The 16,926-nt window shown below is 38.4% G+C and overlaps 1 protein-coding gene across 1 annotated transcript; it reads left to right on the top strand.

Annotated features, from left to right (window-relative positions):
- Positions 1 to 1,109: 1,109 nt before the first annotated feature.
- On the top strand, positions 1,110 to 14,954 carry LOC113669341 (double-stranded RNA-specific editase Adar). Its single transcript, XM_027185357.2, has 13 exons — positions 1,110 to 1,503; positions 3,357 to 3,559; positions 3,946 to 4,111; positions 5,095 to 5,228; positions 5,794 to 5,968; positions 6,483 to 6,580; positions 8,174 to 8,345; positions 8,632 to 9,130; positions 9,510 to 9,773; positions 10,660 to 10,856; positions 11,259 to 11,464; positions 12,059 to 12,232; positions 13,165 to 14,954. Exons 1-13 carry the CDS (start codon positions 1,269 to 1,271, stop codon positions 13,348 to 13,350), a joined length of 2,709 nt encoding a protein of 902 aa, XP_027041158.2. The 5' UTR covers positions 1,110 to 1,268; the 3' UTR covers positions 13,351 to 14,954.
- The last annotated feature ends 1,972 nt before the right edge of the window (positions 14,955 to 16,926 follow it).

The following is a 16,926-nucleotide window of genomic DNA, read 5'->3' as shown; positions in this document are numbered from 1 at the left end:
TATACTGGCTACAAAGATGTTTCCTGTGCGAGGAAGGAAACTCCAGAAACATGTGACCAATCAGAACAGAGTTTGTGGCATATTGGCGGGTCAGGGATTTTGCCATGTACAAAGATCAGCCATTTATGTTATGTAATCAGGCTTCCTCATTTGAAAAGAGAGCTTCTTGATGAACACTTTATTGAGTAGTATGCTTGCATTCATCCCCAAACTTTCGTCAGATTTAACCTATTTATCAAATGCAAGTCAAATTCCTTGCAAGTGCGACTGTTCAAGATCCTGTGAAAATGAGTTCTATTTTATAAAGATGTTAAGGCGAAACTATTCGATACAGTTGTTTGGAGTTCCACCTAAACTGTCACCCTTTCCAAAGGAGGGTGGAAGGGTAGGGGGGGAGGCACATTGCGAACGCTTTTTTGAAACGATACTCTACGGTATTCCATGGTTCTCTCAGTGTCCTTGTATCATCCCTGCCTATGAAAGTTTCTTAGGGATAGATTGTGACGAAGTTATCTATCCTTCATTGTCTTTATTGGCGTGAACTAACACCCATTATGATCCATCAAATATTTTTGGTCGCACGCGATTGGTCTAAACGCAGCACGTAACCGAATATCCCCAGCGCCGTCTAAAACCAGGTAATATCCGAGAATATCACCGAAGCGATATTCCCCAATTGTCAAATTTTACGTCTATTACGATAAGTTTTCGTCTCAAATTCAGTTCAGGGAAAGAAAGGGTTATGTGGTTTTTTGTTCATTAAGTCGTACCAGAAAACACTCAAAAGGAAACATCCCACGCTGCATACAGTAAGCTCGACGTAAACAATTTTTCACGCGCGTCGCAAAATATTGGAGGGATAACAAACACAATAGCCCCTATTTTGCGTGAGCTTCGCTCTCGGAAAGCTGTCCGCATCTTTGAGTCAAATAGAGGATATTGTTTATATAAATTGCTAAAAATTTATTCATTTATTAATTTTCCCATTGGGTAGACAAAGGTTATTTCGATTATTTAATCAAGATTTTCCATCTGGCCGCTTATAGTTAGTAGGTCATTAGGTGGAATACTGTGCTGCCTAGAATACTTAGTTTGACCGAGAGAGAACTGGGTCTATTTTACATTTGTCAGAAAGAGGACGAATGTTTTGATGCCTTAGTGGACTCGCATCATATCAGCGCTTTGTTTTTAACACTTTGAAGTGTACCTAAGGATCGATTTTGTCACGAAATTACTCATTCAATTCTCCGAGACTACATAGAGGCGAAATGTTTGGTAATCTCGTGAACAAGAACGCTCGCGCAGCTTTCAAAGAATATGGTGAACAATGTGGCGCATTGGCGAGCATTGAAGTTGCTGTCAGTTCTACAGAAAACCCCCACAACCCAAAGTTTGTTGCTGTTGCGAAACTTGGTGATCGCGCCTTTCCTCCCGCCACAGCTTCATCAAAGAAGGATGCTAAGGAATATGCCGCAGATCTAGCATTGCAAGAACTTGCTCAAGGTATTGTCTAAACACACGCATAGATATGTTCGAGCACTGCACTGTAACTGTTGCAGCTGTATAGTTTTTCCCTCCCACCTTAGAGCATCTTTTAATTGACAATCAATTTTTAAAGAGATTCGTTAACGGAAGTTTCCACTACTTAGCTAATTTAATTCATATCCATCGGACAGATTTTAGTTTCTTCTATTGTCACAAACCGACATAGATTGCTCGTTTGCGTGATTTCGTCGAATTCAATTATTAATCTCAATTCAAAACGCCATTACAATCTCTTTGTCGTAGAACCAAACCCAATCCACTGAGATTGTTGCACGACATCAGCTTAGGGCGGTGTCAAAATATTCAATTCTGAATTAGTGTTTGAGAGTTACTAAAATTTTACCACTGGTGCTCCAGGCTTATACCAGATAACATTCAAATTATCTGACATAATCTCCCTATTTTTCCTGATGCATATGGGAGCATAAGCTAATTCTGTACAAAGAAGTGTCAGGTGAGTAAGGCCATTACCATGTAAAAGGTGTCTTGGATACCACCAAATCTTCCATTTATTTCATAACTGCACTCAAATTTACCATCTTTCTCATCCTATGGTCCTATCTTTGAATAATTCCCCCCTCTATGTTGTATACATTTCTTGGTGAATTAGTTGAAAGAGTTTGTTTCTATACAGGGGTCAGAGGTAAAATTTCAAGTTGATAGACCTGTCTATTCTCATGACTTGTTTACTGGATAATGTCCTGGAATTGTGAAGAGAATTAAAACTTTGATCATAATAAAGGATTTCTCACAGTACCACTCAAAGGGATGTTGACGGTCCCTCAAATCTTTATCCTCAATTCTCAATCCTCAACAACCTAAAGGATTGAGGCTCAAGTCATTAGTTTTGAGATGTTCAAGTTGAGTATTGAGACCCTCAAAACTCAGTTTGAGACACTCCAAGTTGGGAAATAAAGGAGTTTTTACACAATTAATTTTTCACATGATTTGAAGTTCCTAACCTTTAGTCTAATCACTGTTTAGTCTACAGTGCTTTCAATAAGACCTGGCACCCACCGGAGCTTCAGTGGGTATTCTACTGTGAATCGCTGGGTATACTTTGGAAGCTTTCAAGCAAACTCACAAAGTGAGACCTAAAACACCACAAGATCTTCTAGGGTTATTTCATTCAAGTTTTATCTTTTTAAATGAGTTTTGATAAAAATGATAGATATTTTCTTATCCTGAATTCCAGCATACATTTTCATACATACAAAAGATTTTGAATTTTTAACAATGTACTGACTCAAATTTCAGAGGACTTTTTGTGTGAAACTGAGGGAGCAGGCTTGCATGTCTGCAAATGGAAGATTTTGATCAGAAATAAAATGATCAATTGAACAACTGTTATAAAGGAGATGAAAATTTGATATTCATCTACAGAGTTTTAACACTGAAAATTCTCTTCAAAGCTTGTTTATTCTGAATGGAAGTAATGGGATAAGAATAGGAACATTCTCCAGCAGGTGCTTTACTGAGGTAGCCACCTTCTTCTAGTCTTATTGAAAGCACTGAGTCTAAGCATTTTGTCCTTTATTCATTTTTTTTTTTTGCATGCAATAATTAAATCATTTTCTCGATACTGCGGTTTGAGACCCTCGAAAAGTTCTTCAAGTGTCTCGATCCTTGCTTCTCAATACTTGATACTTGAACCTTGACTCTTGAACCTTAAATCTTGATAGTTTCAAGTATCGAGGATTGAGTATCAAATCAAGACTGTCAACTTACCTTTGAGTGGTACAGCACATGATTTGAAGTTCCTAACCTTTAGTATAATCCATGGAATTTTTTTTTATTTTTTGTTATTGCAGAACCTCATGCCAGGTTTCAAGAGAATATCATGGGAGCAAATGGAGGAGAAATGCCAGAAATCCATCATGGGTTTGCTGGAAGACGCAGAAATGTTCACACCCGCAGGCAGCATGCAAAGATGAAGAGCACTGAGCTGTCAGCACCACCAGATAAAGACCCTGTGATGTTGCTTAATGAGTTTGGACAAAAACGAGGCCAGCTTGTGAGTTGGAATATATATTTTTATTTCTACCATGATTGAGAGATTATAATAAGTTAATAGGAAACACATAATATTCTTCAAATTAGATAATTTATTTCATTTCTTGGTTTTGCTGTTTTTACAGGAAACATATATATCTCTTACTAACCAAATTCAAGGTCCATGCTTAAAATTGTGGATCAAGGTTTTTTCAGTTGGATATATGGTGTAAGGTGTAAAAAAGCACTTAACAATTTTTCAAAGACTAGGAGTTGCACTTGCCTTACAGGCTTGTGTGATTTTTATTAAAATTATTGTCTTTGTTAGTGAAGTTTCTGATAATTTGCTGGGATTTTCCTAGAAAACAGAACCTAAGCCTGTTTTCTCACTGTGTTTGCTATGAGTAGGTGAAGTTTGAAGATGTGCAGTGCATGTATCCTGGATTATACAAGGCTCAGGTTACTGTAGGAGAGGCAACATTTGGACCAAAGTCAAGTTCCACCAAGAGAATGGCTAGAAAGTTTGCTGCTATTGAGGCACTGAAAACTCTGATGAATTGGGAACCTGCAGAGGGTATGGTGCATGTTTCTTTAGCCTACCCACCCAGTCATTGAACCCTTTGACTCCTAAGAGTGACTAGCATCTAATGTCTTTGTATAATAACACCCCTGATTACACAGTAAGGTCATATGAATAAAGGAAATGAATACCAACCTTATCAGCACCTTGGAAGATGCATGGAGAAAAGGGTGAAGAATATGAGCACTAATGTAGAGGTTAAAAAGGAGATAATGCTATCCAGCATATATTTAGCAAATCACATCCAAACTACACTATTATATTTGTAGTGGGTCTAATTTTTCTCAGTTTAAAACTTAATCACAACATAAGAAAACATGTAGATTGCAAACACCTTTTTTTTTTTTATTCTTTGACACCAATTTGCTGAAACTGATTATTCACTGGAAAAGGCTACCCAGCCAACAAAAGATTCAGGCTGCAATCCTGAATATAACTTGAAAAGATTTAGATTTGCAGTATTTCTTCAAGTATGCACCCGCAATCCCCTGAATAAGCACCTGCCCTTTAGGCCATAATGTAAAACAAGCACACCTCTCAAATAAGCCCCCACCCTTTCCCCCCTCACTTTCTTTAACAGTAGGGATACAAGGAAAACCTGTTTCTATTGCCACTTTACTTATTACTTTTAATGCGTTAGCCAAAGGGGAATCAGTAAAGGAAAATAAAAAGCCCCCCCCCCCCCCCGACTATGCATCATTCTAATAAGTGCCCCTCCTTTTCTGCTGAAATTCAAAAGAGCTTATTTCAGGAAATAGGGTATTGATTTTTCTCTTTCAGAGGACTGCATTAAAAGTTGGGAGTATTGTTAAGAGAATGTCAGAGAATAGCCCATGTTTTTATCAAATTGCACTATAACTCTTTGCCCCAGTGAAAATAATTTGCACATGAAAACATGCTAATCATGTTTTTGTAACAATAAAAGTTCATCTCCAGGGTTGGTGTGGTAATCCAACTTTGAATATTGTCTTGTCAAGGTCTTTATGACGCCCCAGAGAAAAGTCCTCACTGGTCTGTTGGTCCTGGTGGTCCTGCCCCAGGAAAAGCTGTCTTGTTACGCAAAGATCCCATCATGCTTTTGAATGAGCACTGTCAGAGGAACCAGCTGAAGGTAACGGGAACCCCAGTGCATTTTGCAACTGAATTCACAAGACCTTCTTGCTACAATTTATCCTTACCTGATCTGTTTCTGAAGTGCCCCCCTTCCCTTAGTTTCAATGTTGGAATAACCAAGTTATTATTAATAATCACTGAACAGATGCATGGCAAAATGTATTTTGCTTGTATGGATGGATCTCAAAGCCATCAAGTCTGTATCCAGTCACTTGGTACCCAGTTGTTTTGTTCCTAAGTTTGAGTGATTTTGCTCAGAGTTTGTGCCAAAGTTTGAGTCAGTTCGTACCCAAACTGATGACCGATTCTTACTTGATTCTTACCCCTCCTAAAGTAAACTTATTTGAAATATCTCATGTATGAGCACATGAATAAATGTCAGTTGTTGCTTACAACAAGTTGTAGAGTCAAGCAGGTATAAGGGATACAAACAAAACTTTGTTGTGTATAGTTGTAACCTTATTGCTTTGCACAAGGTAAGGGTGATATTTTTTACCCAAAAACTCTATTGTTTGTAATTGTGACTTTTTCTAGCAATAACTAAGATTTCCAACCCTTTTCAGATTTCATATGAGGATCTTCCTCACTTGGGCCCTGATCACAAGAAGACTTTTTCATGCCAAGTCATTGTTGGAGAGAGGATTTTTAAAGAAGGTTCTGGTCCAACCAAGATTGTGGCCAAGAAGAATGCAGCCATGCATGCTCTGGAAAGTCTGTTTGACATGCCCGTCGAAATAGGTACTTTGCAGTTCTCCAATATTTTCATTGTTTTGTTACACACAGTGGTATCAAGTTGTCTCAAATCTCCTTAGACTTGCAAAAAGGACAACTTTCCAGAAACTCTTAATCCAGTGGCATTGTTTGATTGCACAACTGTGAGAAGCTCAAAATTCTGAGGGAACTCCTTTATAGATTTGCTAAAGAATTTTTCCAAGGTTAACTAAAGTGGGTTTTAGGTTGAAGGAAGGTGGCACAGTGAGAACAGGGGTATAAGGAGATTTTTGTTAAGGTGGGATCCTAATTTTGGATTAGAGCAGCAATTGAGAGCATGCTTAGTTGTTTTCCAACTTAAGATGAACATTTTTTTTCTATTTACAAAGATAAGAGCATGTGAGGATGCTCTTTAGGATGCCCTTCATCGCTTCTTTGTACATTGGGCATCTTGTTAATGTGTGAATTACCAATGGACAGTAACTGTGGTAAAGCCTATATTTGAGGTGAATTTTAACCTTTTGGTTGTGGTCTCTCTCAGCTTCCACGCCAGGAGTTATTGGCCAGGCTAATCAGATGAAAGTTGACAGGCATCCTGTCAGCATTTTGAATGAATATGGACAAAAGAAAGGAGTTAAGGTAACATTTGGATAAAGATTTCCTTAAACTTTTCAAAAGATTCTTCTAAAAATTTCAATGACAGTTGAGAGTAATTATGCAGCTAAATTTTTTTTGAGGAGAGAACTATGGTAACTATGATCAGCAGATTTCTTACACTTGTCTCATAGAGACTTGTACAGTTTGTTTTGACCTATATGAAAAGGATAGCCATTTGCCCTTTCTTGATTTAAATGTGTCTAGAGGGGTTCAGGGTAATTTAGAGACAAGTGTCTACTGTAAACCTACCCACACTGACAAATACCTCGCTTTCGATTCTCACCATCCTATTTGCCATAAAAAAGTCTGTAGCCAAAACTTTACTTAAGAGGGCTGATTGTCTACCATCATCACTCGATTCGAAGGCTGAGGAGAGGAAATATGTTTCCAATGTCCTAAAGGCAAATGGCTATACAAAAACGTTTCTCCGTAACTGCCAAAAACCAGTTACAAATAGTAACGCTCTTGATGAAAGGGAACCAGCGACTGGTTTCGCTGTTATTCCTTACATACGGGGTGTTACTGAACCCATCAAGAGAATTTTGAATAGCCACAACGTTAAAGTTGCTCAAAAACCTTTTCAGACTTTGGGGCATATTTTCGCCAAACCTAAGGATCCTGTCACGAAAGAACAACGAACCGACGCCATTTATTCTATTCCTTGCAATGACTGTGATAACGAATACATCGGACAGACCAAACGCCAGTTTGGTACACGGTTAAAAGAGCACCAAAAAGCGGTTTTTCTTTGCAAAAAGGAAAATTCAGCTTTATCGGAGCATACTTGCCTAACCAACCATACAATTGGGTGGGATAATTCTAAAATTATCACTACTAATCGGCGTTACCACCAGCGCCTTTGTTTGGAGGCTTGGCACATTAACTCCGCCCACGCTCCTTTAAATCGTGACGATGGCGGTCTGCTTCCTGACGCCTATTTACACCTCGTCAGAAAAAAGGCCGCTAATTAGTGATCATATAAAAGGACCTCTTGTTGCAGCGTTTAGATCACCCCTGATGAAGGCACTAGACAGGAGTGTCGAAATGTTGGGTCTATGAATTGTAACTTCTTCGGTTACATTCATTAAATCTGCAAACCAGTGTAGCTTCAAACTATGTCTGCTTGTTTTGACCTGTTTTAAAAGTATCCCATCCACTTGCTACACATCTATATTGAAATTATTTAAAATATTTTTGTTACATTAAGATGGTACCCCTTGTCTGATATGTTTGTTTATTCTTAGCACTGTTTTCCATAAAGAGCAGTTTTCAATAGAGAAAATACAAAACCAAAATAATTGCAACTATTATCAGAGCAAAGATAAAATCATCAAGGAGAATTCAAAAAGTTGAAACAAGCAACCTGTTTAAAGCACAGGAAAACACAAGAAACCCGGCTGGGAATTGTTTTTGGTTTGGTATTTGATTGGCTGAGATGGCAGTGAAAGTTTTCTGCACCAATCACAGAGCAATACTCAATTAAAAACTGCTCTAACTTATTAAATAAATGTTGTTTGGAGAGGTTGCACATAAATCACTTCACAATGTTGAAGGGCAAATGATCCATGTTTATAGGTTGAATTTGAAGATATGGGTTATTCAGGCCCTGACCACCTCAGAACATTCAACTTCCGAGCAGTGGTGGGTGATGTGACATATGACACTGGAAATGGTCGCAATAAGAAAGAGGCAAAGAGAGAAGCAGCAGCACTTGCTCTCCAAAGTTTGGGTTTCCAAGTCAATGTTGGTAAGAATCTTTGATTCATTGCACACTGCACTTGCCAACATTTTTTTGATGCACAGGCTGGAGATGTTTATCTAGGGAATAACAGGATTTCCAAAATATCTGACTCTTTCTGCAGATCGACAAAGATTTTTAAAGATCTATTAAAGGCCTAGAGAGTGGTTTTAAGAGTTTTCAAGTACAGAAGCTTGAAAACAAAAGAAGATTCTCAATCTTTATGATTTCAGTGTTGCTTAAGAGAAAAATTGTCTGCGTGATACATGGTACTAATTATTACCATTTCATTAAGATTTAACAAAGAGGATCTCCACTGCTGAAGAAGAAATTTCAGTTCCCCCTGAAGAGCACAAACTGTCCCTAACTGATGGTAAAAGCACAGTCAGCGCCTTGTATGAGCTCTGCCAGGCCCACCACTTGCCACAACCACATGCACTGGAAAAACAACCAGAGGGAAAAATAGACCCTACCCTCCATTACTGTGCTTACAAAGTTGGTGAGGAGCTGTATGACTTGGGAGCTGGTCGAACTAAGAAGGCAGCGAAGGAGGCTGCTGCTCAACATGCAGTGGCATCTATTTTAAAACTGAAAGGGCTCCACCATGTTTACAACCCAGGGACCACCAGTGAAGGGGATGAGATAGCAGCAATGTGTTGGAACCACTTGTCAATTCTGAGTCGTGATGCACCAGAGGGCTGGAGATTTGCTGGGTACAAAGTTGTGGCAGCATTTGTAATGCAGGATGGTGATGATGATCCTGGGGCTGTTGTGAGTTTGGGAACAGGAAACAAGTAGGTTAACTGTAACCCTTGCATCATATGAGCTCTTTAACTTCCACCAGTGATTAACATGTTACTTCTCCCTACAATATCCATACATCATCCAGCAAACATGAATGAGAATACTCAAACTTATCAGGTACAAGTTGTTATCTTGATCTAACACCAAATTCTCCTAACTTATTCACAAGGAAATGTGTAGCAACTTCAGGGGATAAGTGTCAATAAGATCTTGGGTGTTCGAGGGTTTTTCAAGCAAATGTATAAACCTCTGATCATTCTTTGTAATCACTTTTTCAACGAAGAGAAACTAGATGCCAGTCTGAGTCTGTTCTATCAAACATTGTATATACAATGCGAACTTTTCGTCTCTCTCCTTTTTATTCAAAAGATGCATTAGTGGTGATCAACTGCGCATGGATGGAACAACAGTGAATGACTCGCATGCTGAGGTGATAGCACGAAGGAGTCTGCTGAGATTTTTCTATTTCCATCTGAAAGTCTTGTTCAGTGGACAAACAGATGTGAAGAGCATCTTTGTACAGAAGGAAAGGCAAGGAAAGATTCAGCTTAGGGATGGAATAAAGTTTCTTCTATATGTGAGCACAGCTCCCTGTGGTGATGCTGCCATCTTTGTGAATGAAAATTATTCCAGGTAACTGGCAGCCTAAACATACAGACTATTTTTAATTGATATTGTCCAATGCTGCATGAATACACCAGAGCAATGTCAGTGTCTGAACAACTGTGCACCTACCCCTCTCCTGACCCAACATTAATCCTAACTTGTTGTCAGTTGACTGTTGTTTGGCTAGGGGAGGGGTAGGTACAAAGTTGGTCAGATACTGAGATTGATGCTACTCACCAATGCAAGGGTTAACTGTATAATATTTAGAAGTTTAGTGCCGATTTTTATTGTAGTTATCTTAATTCTTTTATGAGTTTAAAGTGTTTTTTAACACTAATTTTTGAAATAAGGAAATAATCAAGGCTGCATATTTAACAGAATCTTGTATTCTGTTTTGAGCCATCCTCAAATTGATTGAATTGACTTGTTCAATGTAATTAATTTGGAATTTGTATTATTATGTGGACAAACCTGTGGATAGGGTGGAAATAATTACAACAGAAGGAGGGAACTGTTCTAAAGAATTAGCCAGCAAGGTAACTGGCCTGGCAAAGAAGTGTAGGAACACTTGCCATTATGTGTTGGTGAGGAAAGCGGATACATGTACATGAGAAACTCCGTTATCCCTTTCACCTACTGGGAGTGACCAGTATCTAATTTCTCCTTACAGTATCACTGCTGAATCAAACATTAGGGTCACAAGAATAAAAGAAATGATCACCAACTAAAGAATCTCTTGATTGTCAAACAAATTCTCCTTGTCAGCACCTTAGGAAATGTAAAGGGAACAGTGGAGAGAATATGCATGCTGATTTTAGGGTGTTAAGGGCCATTTGGCCATAAGACGATTTTAATGTTGGCTTGGTATGTATGTTTGTACAAAGATGACAGGTTTATAACATTTACTTGTCAGCCCAGAAGATGCCACTGAAAGTAAAGCATTGTTTGGCTCCAGGCAGCAAGGCCTGTTAAGAACAAAAGTGGAAAAAGGAGAAGGAACAATACCTTTGGATCCTCAGGATGGTATTCAGACTATTGATGGAATCCACAGTGGTCAGAGGTTGCGCACTGCTTCATGTAGTGACAAAATAGCTAAATGGAACGTCCTAGGTTTGTGATTTTATAAGATTGAAACTCTTCAATGCCCCCCCCCCCCCCCCTCAACCAAAGTAATTAAAAAAAGCCATAATGATAAAGATATGGATGATCAACTCCCATTAATGACCAAGGCATAATTTCTCATTACGATATCAATACAATGTCACGCAGACCAGCGGAAGAGAATAAAGACACATAAAATATGGGTTTTTTAGTTGATCCAATACCAAATTCTTTGAACTAACATCATGAGAATTGTATGGTAGACAATAAGGAGAATTATCAATCGGATCGTGAGAGAGAAAGGGTTAACTCAACTTAGCTGAGAAAGAAAGTCAAACGTAAAACAAAATAAAGCGTGCTATTTAACTTTTCCTTATAAATTGATGATACGCATGCGTGTTGTTGTACTAGGTGTCCAGGGGTCTCTTCTCAGCGTCTTGATTGAGCCTGTCTACATCAACTCCATTATTCTTGGAAAGCTCTTTCACTCAGGCCACCTCAGCCGTGCTGTGAGCATGCGTGTGGAGCGTGACAATGATAACAGCTTTTCAAACAAACTTCCGGGTTCTTACCATGTCAATCATCCTAAACTGGAGGAAGGCCACCTTGTCATGCAGGTCTGTGAAAACCATAATATAACTCAGTTACAACTGTAGGAGGGACACACCGTCGGAAGCGCGTAGTAAATGATTGACCGATTTGTGTTGGTTAAAGTTTTAAGGCGCTTTTCGTTGGATAGCCATAAAACCAAATCCAAAGCAGTCATTATGGCCAATCACAACAAAGCATAATATCTTAAATAGCCAATGGGAACTCAAGATAAATCCTACTAAACTGCCGAAAGCGCGGGAAAACGCGGGCGACCGAGTCGCGATTGGTTTAATATTCACATCTGACCGGTTCAGAGAATGGCGCAAGTTTTCTGGACCAATCACAGCGAAATAAAGCAAAAAACCACAACCCCGGATTATTTTCGACTCTCAATTGAAATTTGCTGTATCGTAGTTTATCATGATTATTTTTTGCTGAGTTATTGTCATTTTTAACGTTGTCGAGAGGATGGCGCGAATTTGCTTCCTTTGTGAGAGAAAACTCGGTAGATGAGAAGAGTGGCTTGATTTGACTGGATGATCAATGAGAAAGAGCAGCAGGGTTGATAAAAATTTTGATTTTTCCCCGATTGACGCTTCTCTTGCCTTTTCAATCTTCAGGACGGCACGCGAGAAGTTGAAACAAAATGTAAAACCAAGGTGCTATCGTTAAACTGGTCAGCGGGTCAGGACACGTCAGTCGAGGTGTTTGATGGATGCCTAGGTATTGCACCGAGCAAGATGGGCAAGCCATCTCGTTTGAGTCGGCAGGCCTTGTACGCGAGCTTGAAAGAGGTGAGTGCTTTATTATCGTATGAGGAGGTACAGGAATGAAACATATGTCCCCAGATGAATGATGTGTTTGAAATATCACACAGCTTATGGGGCTCAAAATTTATCGTAATCCTTTGTTGGACGAGATTGTTGCGCCGAGTTCACTTATCGCTTACTTTGTCCAAAGACGACTTTAGTCGCTTGCAGTTTTACTTAGTTTATGACTGCCCATGAAAATCGTTGATGTTCAGGCAGGGGCTACAATAAAAGCTGGTCACTTGTGGTCGACCGCTGCCGGTCAGACCTCTTACCGCCGTCTGTTTAGCGTGTAAGCAAGCGCTTGTTTGGGTTTCGCTCGCGGCCCCTCCTTCGGGCACAGCTACCTATTGCACCATCGGCAACCGCTTAGGGAAAACGTTTTTGAAACCCCTGTCATGTTGACATAAAATGGTATTTCCAAGTTTAGAAATTGTGTATTCAAGAGTTCGACATCTGCCGATTCCTCCACAAATTCGCCAAGAAGATGTTTACAAGTTCTATTATATAATCTCATTGGTAAAGATGGCATTCTTTGATTTTTGTCCTCAAAAGGTTTTGTGGTATTATAATTGGACTGATTTTCGGCAGTCAGAGGTTTTCTTGGGAATTAAAAGGGGAAATGTCAGTTTGGAGACAAGATGTCGTCCATGAGCCGTTTTCCCTATAAACTTGCGATTGATTACGATCATTCTTCGATTATCCTCGAAGAATGATCGTATCAGAAGGAAATACGTCATTAGTACAAAGAGTTTATATGTTATCGTCATTGTGTGGGCAAAATATAAAGCAGCAATCTGAATTGCACAGTTGTGCTATCTGCTTTGAAAATAAACATTTTGTACATCGCATTCCTTACATTTGATGATTTATTTGGAGATGAAAGAGAAACGTTTTAACACTCTTTTGCCTTTAAGGTTATCAAACACAGCCAAGATCTTGGACATCGTCAAATTCTTGATGCACAGAGTTACCGCAGCGCCAAAGGGCTGGCAACAGACTATCAAAAGACCAGAACTATGCTGTACAACCGCTTACAAGAAACTGGGTACGGCTCCTGGGATTTGATGAAAAAACCCCCGGAACTGAGTCATTTTAATTAAGTATGTGTTCGTTATGTTGGTAGTTTTACGTTATCACAAAGAACAGATTCTTACGAGTTCACTACTTTTCTCTGTTATGTTACGTATTTAACTTACATAAGGCTTTATCAAGGGAGTAGCCAGGGGTGTGCTCTAGTGCATTTTAATCCCCCTTTCCCTCTTTCCCTCTGTTGTCCGTAAGACCCCCCTTCCTGGCCCCTGGATTTTTTTTCTTATTCTGACCCAGTATCTTGTCCAGAAGATACGGAATTTTATGAAAGATTTCGAATTTAAGGATAAAATGATCTACAATACGATTTTTTAAATTGCATTTAATTTATTTCCTTTTTTTATTTTGTGGGGAGAGGGTGGAATAATTTCCTAGGAGGAGTGCTTCTTGAGCTTTTAAGAGCCCGTGTTTGAGTCTATAAGGGGAAATATAAGGTAGATACGGGAGGATTATAAGTAGCCAGGTCGTAAATCGCCACCTGGGCCCAGTTGTCCAAAGGGCGGATGACGCTATCCAGCAGATAAGAGTTAACAAAACCTAGTGTACTTTCTACCGGATAGAGATTTATCCAACGGATAGGCTTATCTATTCTTCGAACAACCGGCCCAAAGTAAACAGTGTTAGAGTATTATCCGGTGTTGTCTTTCTTAATGTCATGCAATACATCTTCCAACGGTGTTAAATTGTAAAGGAGAGTGTCTTTCATTCGACAGATTGACTTACGTATACCGCATTTTATTAAAAGAAAGTAATATAAAGGAAAACTTTATTGTGTTTCTCTACAGATATGAATAGATGAAAGACTAATGAAATCCTTGTTGGTTTTTTTTAAGCATCAGTTGTACAAAGTTCATGTCACACCTAAATGTTTTATTTTATTTATTTTAATAATAATTGACTGTCCGGCATTTAGGCCAAGTAACACGTATCAGAAGGAGCTTGGTCTATATAATTTGACTAGCTTGTGAGCAGGCCCTCAAAAATAGCAGGCTTTGACACGAACGTTGCAGCCCCTCGTGGAAAAGTATAAGTCTTGAGCAATGAAAACCAAATAGAGATCAACAGAGGGTGTAGCACTGTTCTAATCCCCAAATCTTCCCGCGGGCGGAGAAACGCGTGTCCTGCAGGGCTGATGATATGGGCCTGCATTAAATTCTACTCTACTATGCATTTAATTCAGTTTTTAGAATTTTTATGTATCTTTTTTTTTTTATCATGTTTGACTGCTTGACATTAGAATAGTAGGAATGAGTTTTTTTATAGAACTAAGTTATCATTACAAATTTGTAACGTAAATTTCAGCTTTCACTCCTAGGGTACGATTCAGTGGTCAATTCTTTTTTTCGACTCCATTTACGCTTGCAATGATTTTTATAGTAAATATGATTTATTTTAAAGTAATCTTGATATCGGTGTTATTGTGTGGGAAAGGAGAGTAATTTAAGTTAATACACTGACAATGGTAATGAAATTATCAACTTGTATCGAATTTCCACTAGAAAAAATGTGTTTGATTGTAGAGTGGAAAATAACGTACTCTATACAGCTAGGAACCAGTTTGTATCGAGTGATACATTATTTAAACAAGGTGCAATAAAAATCTCATATCTCTGAATTCGTGTCTGTAATCTTGTTTCGGTTTTCTGTTTATATTTCATTTAATCCTTTCAACCCTGAGAGTGGACAGTAATTTCTCCATACATTTTTATTGCCGAGTCATTTGATAAATTCATGAGAGTAAAGGAAATGATCACCAACCTAAGAAGCTCTGATTGTTGAAATAATTCTCCTTATCAGTATCAAAGGGAATGCGTAATAAAGAGTATGGAGAATATGGCCACTGATGTTGAAGTTCATGTTTGTTGTGGCAACACGCAAATTGATGCTCTCACGAGTCATTTTCCCCTAAACTTTTCGAAAAAGTAAAATTTTCAAAACATTTTGTCAGTAACCTACTGATAATGGCTTTTCCATGCAGCGGGTAAACCTTTCGGTCCCAAGATCCATTAGTAATTCTCCCTACTGTGCTATACAATTCTTATCTCGATCATCGAAAATTTTCTTAAATTGATGCATTTCTTTACTCTTATCACCTGTCTGCATGATATTGTATTGATAATGTAAGGAGAAACTCTGTCTTAGTCACTCGTGGGACTTAAGGGTTAAACTAAACCAAAAGTATTGCATCGGCTAATTAGACCCTAGTTAGATGTCACAAGAGGTTATTAGAACCTCAAGTACACGAATGTACCTGGCCGTTAGCATTATTTGCTTTTGGTTGAGAGGAAGATGCCACTTTTCTAACTCTACTTTAGGGCTTAACAAATTAAAATATAATTCAATTCCTGATTTCTTTCGATGCCTCATTGAGGATTTCCTTTGATAGTTCTTGCTAGTTCAGCCTTCAGCATTCCGGTTTACAATAATTGTAGGTGAGTTGGAGTGGTAAGATCTCCGTGCTTATGTATTACGATTTATTTTAAAGCTTAAAATGAGAACTTTGGAACGTTAATGGAACATTGTCGTTTGATCTTCAAATGTGACTTCGTTCAATGTAATGAAGTTATGTTCCTTTAAGCTTACCTTATTCAGAAAGATGCCTAACATTTTACTTAGGGAGGATAAAATTTGTTGGAACGAATTCATAAGAATTGTAGGCCGTCAAGTCCGCCACATTGAAGTTCTGCCTTTCGCAAAATTTGTTATGTCCTGTTAGTAAATAGTGGATTATTTGTGTGAAATTGCCGTTGCCTACTGTAATGCAATCCCCTCCATAGATGAAATTGTCAAACCATTCGAACCTAGCAAACCATTTATAAGCATACAGGCAGTAGATTTCAAATGAACTAAAATGTGACTGAAACTGAATAATAACTCCGCTGACAAATTTTCTGGCGTTTTTTAAAATATATTAGATAAAAAGATATTCTTGGAGCCTATGTTGCGGTAAGTCCTCTAATAGTTAGTTCAGGTCAGATCCATCGTTTTAAGTGTTTTTAATGAATTTAATTGAGTTTCACTGCGACGGAATGTTCCCGAAAGTCTGTGGAAAGTTCAACTTTGAATTCTACGAACTTCATTCAGTTCTACAGTTTAAAGATAAACGCATTTAGGACTAGACAGTTTAAGCTTTGAAAAGGGATGTATTTCTTTTCACAAACTGACCTAGATTAATTTTCTGTTTTTATGTCATCGTGTTCAAACCGAATTTCATCATCAATTTTCTTGATCCTCATTTTTAGACGTTATAGTTCACTAGACCAAGACTTATAAGATAAACCCAGTTTTTTGAGAGAGCCATATATCTCACAAATGAAATTAAAAACAGATATCAGAGGCGTATCAACATGGAAGTCAGAGGAGTTTGATAAATTTTAGTGATGTGAAAGTCATTGTTATTTAGTATTACAATTGTTACACTTTGTCTCAAAGCACCTATTTTCCTCGTACCTTGAAAAAGCTCGATTTAAAAACACTCATTTACGGCTGACCCTAAATTTTTAACACCCTCCAACGGGCCGCTGCAATTCCCTTAAATATTTTATTTACAAGTAAACAAATTCCATACATCTTTGTTGTTTTTGCTG

This window comes from Pocillopora damicornis, chromosome 10 (genome assembly GCF_964200805.1).
Source record: "Pocillopora damicornis chromosome 10, jaPocDami1.2, whole genome shotgun sequence".
NCBI classification, from domain to species: Eukaryota; Metazoa; Cnidaria; class Anthozoa; order Scleractinia; family Pocilloporidae; genus Pocillopora; species Pocillopora damicornis.
The sequence above is the reverse complement of the archived record's forward strand: the minus strand, read 5'-3'. Positions and strand labels throughout refer to the sequence as shown.

Coding starts and splice junctions, on each gene's coding strand:
- LOC113669341 (XM_027185357.2), top strand. CDS start 1,269: ATGTTTGGTAATCTCGTGAACAAGAACGCTCGCGCAGCTTTCAAAGAA. Junction 5,969..6,482: donor TGACATGCCCGTCGAAATAG/GTACTTTGCAGT, acceptor GGTCTCTCTCAG/CTTCCACGCCAGGAGTTATT. Junction 8,346..8,631: donor GGGTTTCCAAGTCAATGTTG/GTAAGAATCTTT, acceptor CATTTCATTAAG/ATTTAACAAAGAGGATCTCC.